Here is a 15,278-nt window from a genome sequence, read left to right as displayed (position 1 = left end):
CACACAGCAGAGGAGGCGAGCAGAGGAGTCATAATCACAATTGAAATTGGAATTGCAGTTGGAAGTTCAAAACTGAAAACTGAACCGAAACTGAAGTTGGTAGCTGCGAGTCATCGAGCTGCCGCTGCAGTTCCAAAAAGGTGCGTAGTCACTTAAAGGCAGTCGCTGCTGTCAGTCGAGAGTCGAGTCGAGTCGAGTCGAGTCAAGTGCAGCAAAGGAGCGAAAAGTACTCTGAATACTTAAGGCATAGCCCAAGTCGAGCTCTAGCCAGCCGCGGGCAGTCGTTGCGCACCAAACAAAGTCGGTTGCAAATAATTTGAAAACTATTTAAATATGCTTATGACTGAAGTTTTTCACTTCCAGACACGCTCACTGACAAGGACCTTTCCCGGGGACACAAAAAACAAAAAAATAAGAAGCTAGAAAAATAAAAGAGAGCGCAAAGTTCTATCCACAGATCCTTGAGCGCATGTCGACACACACAAACACACACACACTGGCGGTAATATAAAACAAATTTTGCCTAAGTAAATATGTTTAAATACTATAAAAACAGGGAGTTAGCATAGCTGAGAGAAACTGAGCAACGTTAACATTAAAAACCAAAAAAGAAAAGGAAAAAAATTAAGAGAAATGAACATAACCCAAGCGCCAGCTGATAGAAATTTTTAGTCGAGTGTAGAAAATTGAAATCAGAGAGTCAGTTGCTGCTCTCTGTTGGACTGGCTGCTGGTCATGCTGACCACACAGAGTTCCTGAGACGGTAAGACAAAGGCGAGGAAATGCAAAGCAATCAACGTCATAAGCAGCAGGAGCAGCAAGAACAGCAGCAAACCCAGGAGCTGGCATTGCAGCAGGAGCAAAAGCATAGCGAATCCCAAAGACGCATTCATTGCCGTGGTATAAAAGAACAACAGCAACAACAACAAACACAACAGAACTAAGATCAACACTAAGCACAACAAGCAGCTGCAACTTTAACCGGAACAGCAGCAGCGGCAGCTGAAAGCCAGCCAAGTGCAAATAGTTGAAGAAAGCAAACGAAATTTTGTAAGCGCCTGTCGGCAGCAGCTCAAGAAACCAATTTACATATTTAAGCTTGTAACGTCCGGCGGCCAGAAGCGGACACACAGCTGTCAGTCGGGCAGTCGAACAGTCAAACAGTCAAACAGTCATTTAAATCAATAAGGCAATACCAATAGACGGCTCGAGTGCACCGAAGCTGCAGCTGGAACCGGACTTTGGCTGATTGAAATCAAAAAGCAGTTAGCAGCTCACACCTCAGTTGGCCGCAAGCAGCTAGAAATATGCGGCTGCCATATCGCAATAAGAAGGTCACCCTTTGGGTGCTCTTTGGCATAATTGTCATCACGATGTTCCTATTCAAATTCACCGAGCTGCGCCCGACCTGTCTATTCAAGGTGGAATCCACATACGATGGACCCTCACAAATGTTCCGATTGGAGGTAAGCAGAATCTACTATATATGTATATATATATATATGTTTATACGTTCATCCCAACACACACTTGGACTTGAAATCAAGTCAAGTTTATTTACTCTTGACTGCGTCCAGTATTAAGAAACCAACAGTGACCAGGGCGACGATTGTAAATGATAAATCAAATTGTGGCAACAACAACATTGACACCATCTATGTGTCGCCTCTTTAGACTCAAAGGACTGGATAACTAATTTCATGTTGACTGCACACGCTGACCTTACCGCAAGCCATGCAAAGTCATTGGGGGATTTGCTGGTTATCGGATGGCCGAGCACCATTTTGTAAACATTAGTTGGCCAAATGGCAACGAGAGCTGCAATTTTTCCTGCTGTTGTTGCTATCGTTTTCTACTGCGGTTGATTTCCTTGTGCGGACTGTAGTAAGTCCGCACTCAAACCTGCAGCTAGTCAGCTGGAATGCCAGCACAGTTTCTATATGCACACACATATATATATATATATATATATATATATATATATATATATATATATATAGGGTGCTAGTCTGATAGCTTTGCCAGCCATTGTTCAATTGCGAACTCGAATTTACGTTTCAATTAATATGTTGTGAAAATTAGTTTAATGCTTGGACCTCCATCTTCCAGCCAGTGAACTGGCTCTTTGAAAATAAAATGTAATCGAATGGCAACTACAACAGTTTTTCGTCCAATTTTCACACTCAATTTCCTATAGATTCTTACAAACAGATAGCCAGATAACCCAAACAGATAACAACTGTAAATAACTGTTCGCTGTGCACCACAAACTGTTTGATATACTATTTTATATATATACTATAATCATCATGTTTCGTCATAGTTGAGCAGCACTGTAGTGCACACATTGCTTTTGAAGTATTTAAGCCTTTTAATGTATCCAGCAGAACTGCGTTTGCCCTCAATTTGTAATTGCCCAGATCAATAATTCATTATTAGACCACAATCTATTTGCGCTTGTCACATTTTTATCGCATCAAAGCACTCGTCCGATAAGGACTAAAGACAGACAGCTCGAGTTCAGGCTTATCAGATCGATTAAACATGCTGACTAAGAGGCCCAAATTTTGGGACTTACCACAATTGTTGACCAGTTGGGAAAACTCGCAGCAGCTAAATGTTGCACTCTTACAAAGGGTACTTTATTCATTATGTGAAATGTGGAACGTTATAATGAATATATGCATATATAGGTATATTCCTGATCAGTATATATCTATGTATATTCCGTCTGTCTGTGCAAAGTAGTTCCTCGGCCTTAACTTTTAATCTTGGCTGTGGCTCGTCTGAGTATTACAGACAGTTCATATATCGCAGTTGGCCCTTTCGGACCACCATATCATATCCAATAATACCCATAAGCGGTCGATATCAATGTTCTTGTATGAAAATCTGTTTTTCTTTCTATACATCCTCAAACAAACTTGATGCTGTTTATTTATGAACAAAATGTTATCATAGTAGTCCGAACTGCTATAGAATATAACTGTTTAGCAAGAATCAATCGAGTAATGAGATTTTTAATGGAATATTTTGATGTATTTTGACCAAACTCAGCAATTGCAATATACCTGCCGGCCCTATCAAATCGATCTGCTTTATTATATGGATTCTATAGCCATATTCGTTCAGTCGTCTACAAGTGTATTTAATGTTCGGCATGTCGCTGACTGCCATTATTTGATGCCTTTGTTAAATCTACCATAATTTCACGCATATTATCGTCGCAGTGGTTAAAACGGCTCGTATTATGGGCTTAGATTCTCGAGTTGAACGCATTGCTTCAAGAATTTTTTACGGCGCAGGAAAATCCTTTAAATTGACATTAATGCGACAGGCGCGCCAAAGGTTAACGGGCTGCTTTTACCCATACACACCTGAATCTATCCATGTATTTGTGTGTGTGTTTGTGTGTGTACCTACGCAAATTTAGTTGGCAGCAGCGCCGCTTGCCTCTGGCACCTTTGCGACATCCCCTCCATCCACTAGACAGGCTGTCAGATGCTCATTCTCATAATTATCATCATTATCATCGTGGAGACACGTAATTTTTGCTCTGTAACTTTTCTCTAATTTAATTTTTTACATTTCTTTTTTCTTGCTTTCGCCACCTTCTTGTTCCCGATGCCACGCCCACGTCAACGCACGCCCAGAAACAAGTCACTGATAACAAAAATCGCGTCTATGCATACCACCGTGGGATGCCATTAATATTCATAGGTGGTGTGCCCAGATCTGGTACGACACTAATGCGCGCCATGTTGGATGCTCATCCCGATGTGCGGTAAGTTTGCAACAGCCTGTCCCTTCACCTTACGCCCCACTCCCCCGCCCAAGAACAACGTCCACATTCATACTACTTATGTGCACGCAACCCTTCTAGGGTTGATTCCCCATCCGCAACGTTTAGCAACGGCTACGATGGCACACAGTTGATGTCAACAGGTCGAGTTTTGCAGATTATCCAAACTTTATTCAAACATTTGCATTCGCTTTTTAATAATATTGAAGTTGAGTAAAGTAAAGTTTTCTTTAGCAATATGTTACATGCATCTGACAGCATGCAACATATTCTCTTCTATTTTCAATGGTTCGGTTCTCGGTGCGATCCAGAGACTCATGAACTAGATCAGCCACATCTACGAACCTAGATTTTGATTCAATATATATATTTTTGAATTTCAGAACAATACGAGTTTTAATATGATTTTATTTTCCGACTTCTTTTTTTAAATCATTTTTTGCTAATCTTGAAAAACTACAAAAATGTTGCATTATTCTTATGAAATACCTAAAAATATCAATTCATAACCAAACAATTTTTTTTTAACAAATATGGTTCGGTTCAGGTTTAAAGCTCACGAATGTAAAATAGATTTGCAACCTTGATTCTTTTGTCTATCTATCATATTAAACGAAGTCTTATATTAGTATTTGAATGTATCAGATATGAGACAAGCATGATTTGACAATATTTTGCTTAGTTACTTAAATGACAAGGACTTAAGGACTATTTACAGACACAAACAGTTCCAGAAATTCGAGCGGTTTTTCATTTGACTAAATAAAAATATGCTTTCTGCTCTAATATTACAAAGTAAATCGATAGCATGAAGGGGGCTTTATTTTGTGAGAGAAGGGTGTTAAAATAGCGAATCTTTAGCGTACATTCGCAGCTTGTTTATTATATGACATGATGGATGGCTGGCACCCTCTGTCCACTTGGGTCGGATTTATGGGCTAGTCTGTGCGGTTGCTGTCACAGCATGAATTAGATTATTAAGTTTTTGTTACGCATGACTAATTAGCCACGAATTTTTTTGCCTCTGACGTCCTTTGTGCCCTTTGTCAGATAGATGCGCGTGGGCGGCAACAAAATAAAGCGTGCAGAGGGGCATTTTAAGGGAGACTGCGCTACGGTACAGAATAAGTCGGCTGCGTGGGGGAGGGTTTGTTAGGTGTCGACTTTCGCCTGCTTATTTTATTAACAATTTGCTTCCTTTTTTTTCAACGTGCTGGCTCCTACCCGTCGAGTCCTGACTTCTGACTCGTACGTAGCTCGTGGCTCCTGGCTGCTGACAGCAGTCAGCGCCACTTTTACTGATGGCTGCACAGCACAATTTCCGCTATTTAAAAACTTACTTCCGCCCCGCAAGAGGCAGGTCCGCATTAAGTTAAATTTGTGCCAACGCAGATACAGATACAGCTGGATGTACGGATACAGATACGAGCATCTATGCAGTGTGTGTGTGTGTGTGTGTGTGTGTGTGTTAAATCCATGTCTGTAGGGATGGGTCCACTGTTTTTACACTGGCCTCGTTAGCTTTTGTTCGTCCGATTTGCATATAAGCCACGCGCATGTAATTGCTCCAAGATTATATATATTTGTAGAGCTTTGCTGCCTTTGTCTAGCTCGAGTTAGTCAGGCAAAAATGTGGGGATACTATGTGACTCATGCTCTCGAAAAACTATGTTAGTTGAGAAATTTCCGGAGAGGGTTGCGAATGCGCCAAATGCCCCTCAGTGGATAGCGAGCAAATGGATTCCGCAAAGTAATAAAATCATTTAAAATATATGTAGGAATGCTGCAGCCGACACTGCTGGACTTGGCGAGTATCCTGTACGCAGATGCCCATTGATTTGGAAGAAATTAAGCAACAAATATTGCAATTATAGTCGAATAGCTAAAACAAATTTGATCTACCTAGGATATAAGATAACAGGCGCTTCCTCGCACATAGCCTAAGAAAAAGGGCTTTACCAATTTTGATCAAACAAACCGATACAAATTTACGAGTCAGCTTAAGAAAATGTATTTAATAATAACAGAAGCGTTTAGCTTATTCTATTTAATAGAGCCATTTAATTTAATGTAGATTAAGATTATATCTACATATTTTCTCACTCGAATTGAGTTACAAAAAGCTTTAGTTGTCAAATAAATGTACTACTCCAACCTGTTGATAAATGCGGTGCGGTTGAGGGACAGCTTATGGTTAATAAACAATTGAATTCCGAGCAGTATCCGGTTTGAAGCAATGGTATTTATATGAAATGAAATATATATGTATGTATATATATATTTTTGAATTCATATTCCATAATGACAAGGCGCCCAGTGAAGTATGCTATGCTAATTGATATGGCCAAGCAGGCATTTATGAAATTAAATTCTGCCTTGATTCCCTTAACCGATATTCAGACACATTCGTGTATATCAAATATTCATGCATTCTGCCCGCCTCGTTTTGCACAAGAATCCACGATTATTTTCGCCCATAGAATGCAATTAAAATATTTGAGCATAAGCCGCTACGGCATGAATTAAGCCTTGTCCTGGCTGTAGCCATATTAATTTCCATTAATCAATTTGAACACAAATTTGAATTGCCCCGCAATGTTCATATTCCAACCCTTTTGAGCCAGACATGGGATGAAGTTATTCGTACATCGCAGTTCAAGCTGATTCGATGCTGTTCATTTGCAAATTTCCTGAGGTTGCAAAGCAAATCAACTGTAAGGCATGTTGCTATATGCCCTGATTAAAAACCCCAAGGTCCGATGATTTTGAACGGCAGATGCTGCAAGCTACATCCAATTTTGCGATTTTACTTTCCAATGTGAAAGCGTGCTGGAGTCGGGCATCCGCTTTCATTTAGTCGATTGAATTAGCTAAAGGCCCAAAGCTGCAGCAGGCAGCAGGATGCGGGCTACGGACTACGGGATGCGGGCGGGGGCTGGACTGGGCTGTGATGTTAGCCAGCTATGTGATATAAAACGTCATTGTTGTTTCGCTGTTTTGTAACATGGCTTTCCATTCTCGTGCCATTTCCTCCCCATGCTCACTTCTCACAATTTACCTTCCCTTCCGCCTTCGGTCTTCCGGGCTATGCTGTGCACTTGCTTATTCGCTTTTGTATGTCTCATCCATTTAGCTGCGGGCAGGAGACGCGCGTCATTCCGCGCATTTTGCAGCTGCGCTCGCACTGGCTAAAGTCCGAAAAGGAGTCGCTGCGCCTGCAGGAGGCAGGCATCACCAAGGAGGTCATGAACAGCGCCATAGCCCAGTTCTGCTTGGAAATCATTGCGCAACATGGCGAACCGGCGCCACGCTTATGTAACAAGGATCCGCTGACTCTCAAAATGGGCTCCTATGTAATCGAGCTATTTCCCAATGTAAGCCACACACACGCACACACGCAAATTTATGTGCACTTACATCATCCGCATGCATATACATATGTATACGTACTTGTTTTGTTTTGTATGCACATTTATGCACTCTTGTTTCATATTCGCAGGCGAAATTTCTATTCATGGTGCGGGACGGACGGGCGACAGTTCATTCAATTATATCGCGCAAGGTTACAATCACGGGCTTCGATTTGGCCAGTTACCGACAGTGCATGGAGAAGTGGAACCACGCCATCGAACTGATGCACGAACAGTGCCGCGACATTGGCAAGGATCGATGCATGATGGTGAGTAGCGTCTGCCAGGTGCCAACTGGCCACATGACACGTGGCCGGGCAACGTGCTTAGATAAACTCATTTTTCCTTATTTAATTACCTAAGCTATTTATATGTGGACACAATTACATAAGCAGAATTATTCCTTAGCTTCTTAAATTACACAAGAAGAGTCAGTTGGGTATCATTGCCGATGATATAAAGGAAAAGGGCATAGTTCAGTCAGGCGTCAGTAATTGGTTATATCATTCAGTTTCAATGGCATTTTTTTAAAATAACTATCGATGTCAGCTCGGCGCTTATATAAGTGGTCACAATTATATAAGCAACTGTTTGTACAATTGAGTATACATTACTTTGGTATTTGATTAGAGAATTTAATTAGAATTGATGTTTGCCGCAGGTTATTATATAACTGGCGACTGGAAACTGATATTTATATATTATTTGTTTAACAGGTTTACTATGAGCAGCTGGTGCTGCATCCGGAGGAATGGATGCGGAACATCTTAAAGTTCTTGGATGTACCATGGAACGAGGCGGTGCTGCATCATGAGCAGTTTATCAATAAGCCCAACGGTGTGCCGCTGTCCAAGTGAGTAATGCCCTGCAGCAGCTAGTGGCAACATCAACTAATTGCACTATGCCCTTTCATTTTGTTCCCGCCACCGCGTTCGTTGTACGCAGAGTGGAGCGGTCATCGGACCAGGTCATCAAGCCGGTCAATCTTGAGGCGCTGTCCAAGTGGGTGGGCCATATACCCAGCGATGTGGTGCGCGACATGGCTGACATTGCGCCCATGCTCTCCGTGCTCGGTTACGATCCGTATGCGAATCCGCCAGACTACGGTAAGCCAGATGCATGGGTGCAGGACAATACATCTAAGGTATGTGCAACAAACAATCAGACAGGCAGACAGCCAAGCGAGCAGATGGCCAAACAGACTGACAGGCAGGCAGGGTGACAGGCCGTCGGTCTGTCGGCCAGTCAGTTGGGCTGACGTTTAGTCAATCGGTCAGGCGCAATGCACACACAAAGGCATCAACATCAGCCATTACCCAATTCCAGTTCCATTCCCTTGCCCATACCCTTTATACCTTCATTTCCCATAAGCCATGCCCGAACCGGATATCCCCAAAGCATTCAACATGGCGGCCATCCTTTTTGTTGTCGTCCCAGTTAACATTCTCTGTTGCCATCTTCATTGTCCTTTTTGTGTGCTCGCCTCGGCTGCCACAGTTGTAGTTGGCGTCGTTGTCGTTCCTGTTGGCTTCTGTCATTGCCATATTTTGCACTTTTGCTTTGTGGCAACCATTTCAGCATTGTTGGCCATATTCGCAGATACCATTTTATTTTTTGTTTTCCTTTTCTTTTGCAAATACTCTGTAACCATACAAATAGCTAAAGCAGGTAGCTCGATGAGAAAGTTTATATAAGGCTTAAGCATGTTCTTGCTCAGCCTAACTAACCCTTTGTCTGTCGGACCTTGAGAGACAGTAAGAGCCTAAAACAAAGTTCAATTCTGATTGTCCGCATTTACTAATTATATTTTTTTCATGTGCACTAACCCGGCATGCAATTTTATTTGTTTCTTTTTCTTTATCGAGTACTATTATTGATATACTTAATAACTTTTTAAGCAGCACTTGTTGAGTTTTCATACACTAAGCTGGAGTACGAACCCGAATTCTCGTCTGTCACTTGCCTCAATTAATGCACACTCCAGTCCCGAGTGCAGGGCATATTAAGCCCGACTCCAGCTTTTCCTATCATTAAATTCAACACTAAGCGCACTTTGTAGCTAAGTGCAGGATATCTGCCAGTCTGGTCAACTCGATGCGTGCATTTGTACTTGTTACACTTGATTTTGTATATTTATGTTTTGTTCGTTTCATTGTTTGTTTGTTTGTTTCTTGCACTCGCCTTTTTGCACTTGTGTTATTATTATTTTTTCTTTTTTTTTCCTATTTTTTTTTTTGTTTTGAGTTTTTATTTATTCCAGCCACTTTAACATGCGTTGCTGCTATTGTCGTCATTGTTGTTGCAGTTTTTTTTGAAGCTCTGCTTCCTGGGGGCACACACACACACACACACACACACACACACACACACACACACACACACACACACACACACACACGCAGCCTGTGCACACATCGATAAGCATGATAATAATGACGTTCGGCTACCCATTGATTTGCAGATACATAACTTTAGGGCACGTTTAGTCAGCATATATGCCATAAATAAAAATAGTTCAGATTGTTTGCATTCATTTGCCGCCTGTTGCAAAATGGTTTGCATTTTTATTTCATTTTTTAAGGTAATTTGGTAAACTGAACCGACTGCAGCTGTTCAAAAAAAACAAATATATAACCACAACTATATATATGTATATATAGTATATATAAACATAGTTTATAATATCAAGCATATTAATATGCACATGAGCAGCATACTGAATAGTTTCAGGGCTTATTAAGCTGTTGCAGTTTTGAGAGGCTGCGAGAAGGGTTTTTCATTATGAGCCAAATAATATATTACATGCAGCTGCTGCCGCCCGCCTCTATGAGTGTGTGGCAGCTAGAGCTAATAACTGCCGCATTGCACATCCTGTTGAGTGTTGAGTGAAGTGCCGCGCAGCAGCTAACGCCGCGGGCGCGTTTAATTAGCGGCTAATTAATTAGAGCAGCTCAGCGCTCAGTCGTGTCGAGTCAAGTTTTGTGGGGTGTTCTGTGGCTGCCGCATCCTTTTGCAGGCCGCTTGGTTGCGACTCCGACACCCTTGCTGGCTTGACAACTGCCAGCCGGTCGACATTCGCTCGAGGACTGCTCATAAATTACAAATTTGCAAGCAACTGACAAACAGCTGCTGCTGCCGTTGCTGCTGCTGCTGCTGCTGCTCCTGCTGCATGAGTTGCCTCTTACGGTCGGACGGTTGGTTGGCTGCCAGCTGCAGGTGTTTCAGGTGTTGCAGGCGGTGTAGTTCGCGGTTCGAATCCATTTGACTGCAGCTTTGATTTTTTCGATGCTGTCATGTGGCAGCTCGACTGTCACAACTCCAATTTCTGTATTTTCACAGTTAAAATCGTGTGCGTGTGTGTCTGGTGGTGGTTGCATGTACGGCAACGCGTCATAAATGGCAATTTAAGCAACAGACATATACCTGTATATACCTGTATATATATGTATATATATATATATGAATATGTGCATACACATTTGCTATCAATTGAAATGCCAGCTACAGAAACGCTGGCACAAAAAGTCCTGGATTGCATGCCACCACCCCACTTAAGCTATTTGGCTGGTGTGCCACACACACACGCACACATGCACACCCACATGCCAGTTTGTCGATTTGTCGTTCTGTTGTGGCGTCAACTGCAATTATAATCAATTGAGAGGCCACCAATTATATTTTATGCGCGTAATTTATGTTAATTGCAAATATCAAAAATAAATTGCCTTTTGCCGCCATGCATGAGTGAAAGAGAGGATTTGCTGGCAATGTTCTCAACTTTTTTTTTGGCATATTAATTTCGTGCAAAAGTTAAAAATTAAATTACAAATTAATTAAACTAGCATATTTAATGAAAGCAATGATTCAGAGCGTCAAAGCCTGAACGTGCTCGTCGTGCTCAATTAACCCTTGGAACTGTATAAATGGCATTTTAGATGTGGATAAGCATTTGCTTAATGAGGCCTTAAGGGCACCTTAACTTTTAGGGCAAACTTCCTGACGTCATCTGCCAGTAGATTTCTATTCCAAATTATAATATCAAAGTCGGGACTCAGCGTGATTTTCGAAATGTTGCAAGTTGCATAATCATTTCATGTTGACGCGCCACGCGTTAAGCGTGTAAATAATTATGCCAAAATGTTTGCAATTTTCGCGTCGCATTTGCACTCAATGTGCCAGCTATTTGCATACGTGTTGCGGCTGTGGAGTGGGTGTTTGTTGTATGGCTAAGCGGGCCTGGGCATTACAATGCATCGGTTAATGTGCACAGCACAACAACAACGACAGCAACCATAGCAACAACAACCTGAACGATAACAGCAACAACAAAATATAAATGACAGCTTATAAATAATGCGAGCAACAGCTTCTAATTTGCAAACGTTCGAATTATGCATGCGCATATATGGAGGATGTATTTTTATGATATCAAGTATAATAATGTTGGCAAAATTATGCGAGCCTACAGTATTTGCGAATATATGTATAACTCATTTGTGTTTATATTTTGTGCAATGTTTTCCATGTAGCTAAAAGCCAACCGAATGTTATGGGAAAATAAAGCGAAGCAAGTGCTGATGATGGAACCCAAATCAGATGATAACAACATCAACAGCAACAACAACAACAACGTAAACAATAATAATAATAAAAACAATAATAATGAGGATAATACCATTGAAAACAACAATAGCCACAGTAATGTCAACAACAATAACATGTTTAATATCAATAAAATAATACCAGAGCAACAAGAGCAGCAGCAAAACCAGCACCAGCAGCAGCATCATCAGCAGGCTGATCAGGAGCTGGAGCAGGAGCAGGGAGAGTCACGGCATCAACAACAAAAACAAAAGCCAAAGGATGTCATCACGATAAAGCAGCTGCCTTCAAACTACAACAGCAACAACAACAACAATAACAACAATGGCAATGGCAAGCAATATGTCGGTGCACTGGAAGACACATGATATCCGCATATACCCATAAGATTACCGCGGGGCAAACATTGAGACGACACACGGCAAAATGACAGCGGCAACAACAACAGACAGACATCAAATGTTAGCAAACCAATTTCAAATTGTATTATCAAGAGTGTAAGCACATGTATGTGCATCATTTCCATATAAATACGTAGATGTATGTATGTTCATATACATATATAGTTATATATACGCATATGCATTTGTTATATATGTGCTATATATATATTTGCTTTCAACTGTTGTGTGTTGTCAGAAAAATTTAGTAAAAACAAAAAAAGAAACTTTAAAGACACAGTTGCCGCATACAATACACAATTTACATATACATATATTATTGATGTACACATAAGTTAAAGATGATTAGCATATACCACCAAAAAAAATGAACATAATAATTATAAAATAAAAATAAAAATTGTTGCAGGGCGCTCACTGCTAAGCTCCTCTTAAGTACTATCCCCACACTATTGTTATAACGAGTAAATTGTACATTTACATATATATATATATATATATATTTAATTTTTATATAGCCTTTGGCCATTTTGAAAGGTTTTTTATAAACGTTTTTCGAGACTTGTGTCCATTTAATATCGTTTGATGCTCCTGTTTTTTTTTTTTTTTTTTCATATTGTAAGTCTCTTCTGTCATTTAATTTTGTACAGTATGCATAATATACAAGCTCTGTTTTTTAATATTATAATGAAAATCTTTTAACACATCTTGTTGAACTCGAGTTTTCCGAATCTCAAGCTCTTAACATGTCTCGCTCTGCAGAGCTGGGACTCACAACTAAGTGCTCAAAGTATATTAAAAAGAGTTTTTTTTTTATACATTTTCTTCATATACACAAGCTCAGCTTTTTTTCGAACACGTTTTAAAACTAAAGATAATAGTAACAAAAAAGAAAATTAAAACTTAAAGAGCTTTTAATATCGATATTTCAAACACATTTACATTCGTGCGTGTATGTGTTTATAGCAAATTATAAATAAAAGTAGATTTTTTTTTTGTAAACTATTTTGTTGCTATAAATTGACTGAATGTATAATCATATATATATATTCATATACATAGATATATATATGTATATGTGCTATGTATACAACATACAAACTTATACACATACATATAAATGTCTAATGTTAATTAAAGTTGTGTAATAGTTTAAAACCTATGTGCGTGTATATGTGTGACATATAAAAAAAGATCGTATAAGTAGTATAAAACAGGACTAAATACGCGCCTAGGCTTAAAATTTAAGAGCTGTTGATGTTATAGGCTTACTTTAGATAACAATAATATCTGGTGAATGTTTCATTTGAACAGGCAGTGTAGCGCGCTCACACACACGCTCACATTTATTGCACTACTGTCCGTCCCCACGCGTGTGCGTGGTGTATGCGTGTGTGTGCGTGAACGGGATAGAAAGCATGTACTTACTGTTAGCTTTAGTCCAAACGTTTTTTTTGTTTTTGTTTTTAAACTTGTTTTCGCGCATTGTTAAAAAAGAAAAAAAAAAGAATTGCTGACAATAAATGGAAATAAATTTGCAAAACACATACCAAAAAAAAATAAAAAATTAAAGAGGACAGCAGAATTTTTACAACAGATACTTAACCTACTCTCAAATATCGCTGTCTGCCTCACTCTCGTGGCATACACGCATATGGATATGTATGCTTTAAGAGTTTAGCAAACTTTATAAGTACTATTCAAATATAAGTATATTAGTGTTTGGGTGTAAACTAATTGTGAATGTGAATGTAATCTATTTTTATTAGCTTTTTTGGGGAAATTATGTTTTAAATATTTACCCTAACATTATTAATTGGCAGTTGCTGCAGATATGAAATAGACCCTAGCATAAGATAAATACGACTATGTATGTACTTGTATATAAGTGAATGTCATAAAAAAATATGCGCATCTTGCATTAGTGGGTGAGGTGGGAGGAGTAGCGTGCTTGCAGCTGACAGACAATCAAAGCTCAAAGATACTTAAACAACATACTTACATACATACATACATACAAATGAAATAAATGTTTAGCAAATTTATAATGTGTTTACCAAAATTATATCTAAGCTGTTTGCGTGCACACGCTGCAAGATCCAACGAAAACGAATGAATGCATAATAACAATGCCAGAAAACTGTCATCAAATCAATCAGAGTATCGTGTTTTTCAATAAACAAATATACACACATTGCAAAATAATATAAACTTAAGCAAATTGTACAATATTTATTAATGACGATAAACAAAACATAAAACAAATTTAAAATATATTAAATATATTCTAAAAATTAAAAAAAAATAAAAAAAAAATAAATTAAATAAAAGTTACAATCTAAAATGAATGCACGTCAATTTTGACGATATTTATATATTCAGGATATTTATTGGCGTTTAGAATAGCTATGCCGTTTGAATGATATAACTTTTTGCACTTGTACTGATTTTAATGTGCAATTGGCATTCAAAAATTATAAATCTAAATTTAGAACAAATGTGAGAAAACCGACATCACAATTAGCTATACCCTTTGAAAGATATATCTTTTAATGTTGGTACGGTTTCGATATGCGATTGGTATTCAAAAATTCCAAATTTGAATTTTGAACAAATTTAAGAAATACGTTGGATCGATTCTAAAATCAACATTTTTCGCTTTCAAATTGGAATATATCCTGCAATAATCGTCAGATTTTTGTGTGGCATAGCTTTCTGTACTCGTTCCGATCAAAACTCTCGATTGGCATTAAAAAATTCAATTTTTAATTTAAAAAAAAGGAAAAGTTGCTGTATTATAGTTTTTGTAAAAATTGGATCGAATTCTGAAGTCTAAATTATTAGTTTTAAATTTGAGCATTGCCTGCAAAAATTTTCGAATACGTTTCTGAACTCAGATTCCAACTCTCGATTCGCAGTCAATCAATTTTGACAAAAATTACATTTCAAACTTTGTAAAAATTAGATCGATTCTAAAAAGACAATACTCATTTGAAAATGTAAATATCCCAATGCAGATGTTTGAATGGTATAGCCTATTGAACTCATAGAGATCACAATTAT

At 38.9% G+C, this 15,278-nt stretch overlaps 1 protein-coding gene across 3 annotated transcripts; it reads left to right on the top strand.

Annotated features, from left to right (window-relative positions):
• Positions 1-12,653, top strand: Tpst (tyrosylprotein sulfotransferase). Of its 3 annotated transcripts, none has more exons than XM_064680848.1 (8): positions 1-140; positions 364-1,466; positions 3,654-3,784; positions 6,936-7,176; positions 7,302-7,481; positions 7,929-8,065; positions 8,158-8,356; positions 11,742-12,653. In XM_064680848.1, exons 2-8 carry the CDS (start codon positions 1,308-1,310, stop codon positions 12,180-12,182), a joined length of 1,488 nt encoding a protein of 495 aa, XP_064536918.1. In that variant the 5' UTR covers positions 1-140; positions 364-1,307; the 3' UTR covers positions 12,183-12,653. The 3 variants fall into 3 exon arrangements, with proteins under 3 accessions (XP_064536918.1, XP_064536919.1, XP_064536920.1); XM_064680849.1 differs by having other exon boundaries at positions 80-300; XM_064680850.1 differs by lacking the exon at positions 1-140 and having other exon boundaries at positions 1,160-1,466; positions 8,158-8,318; positions 11,742-11,960.
• Positions 12,654-15,278: the final 2,625 nt, after the last annotated feature.

This window comes from Drosophila montana, unplaced genomic scaffold, assembly GCF_035044405.1.
Source record: "Drosophila montana isolate Dmon_TW-CO22-7 unplaced genomic scaffold, ASM3504440v1 contig_2178_1, whole genome shotgun sequence".
Classification (NCBI taxonomy): Eukaryota; Metazoa; Arthropoda; class Insecta; order Diptera; family Drosophilidae; genus Drosophila; species Drosophila montana.
Note: the sequence above shows the minus strand (reverse complement) of the source record. Positions and strands in the feature narration are given on the sequence as shown.

What these genes read in the sequence shown, in the direction of transcription:
- Tpst (XM_064680848.1), top strand. Translation starts at nt 1,308, where the DNA reads ATGCGGCTGCCATATCGCAATAAGAAGGTCACCCTTTGGGTGCTCTTT. An exon ending in GCAAGGATCGATGCATGATG is followed by an intron (nt 7,482 to 7,928) that starts GTGAGTAGCGTC and finishes TTTGTTTAACAG; the next exon opens with GTTTACTATGAGCAGCTGGT. An exon ending in AACGGTGTGCCGCTGTCCAA is followed by an intron (nt 8,066 to 8,157) that starts GTGAGTAATGCC and finishes CGTTGTACGCAG; the next exon opens with AGTGGAGCGGTCATCGGACC.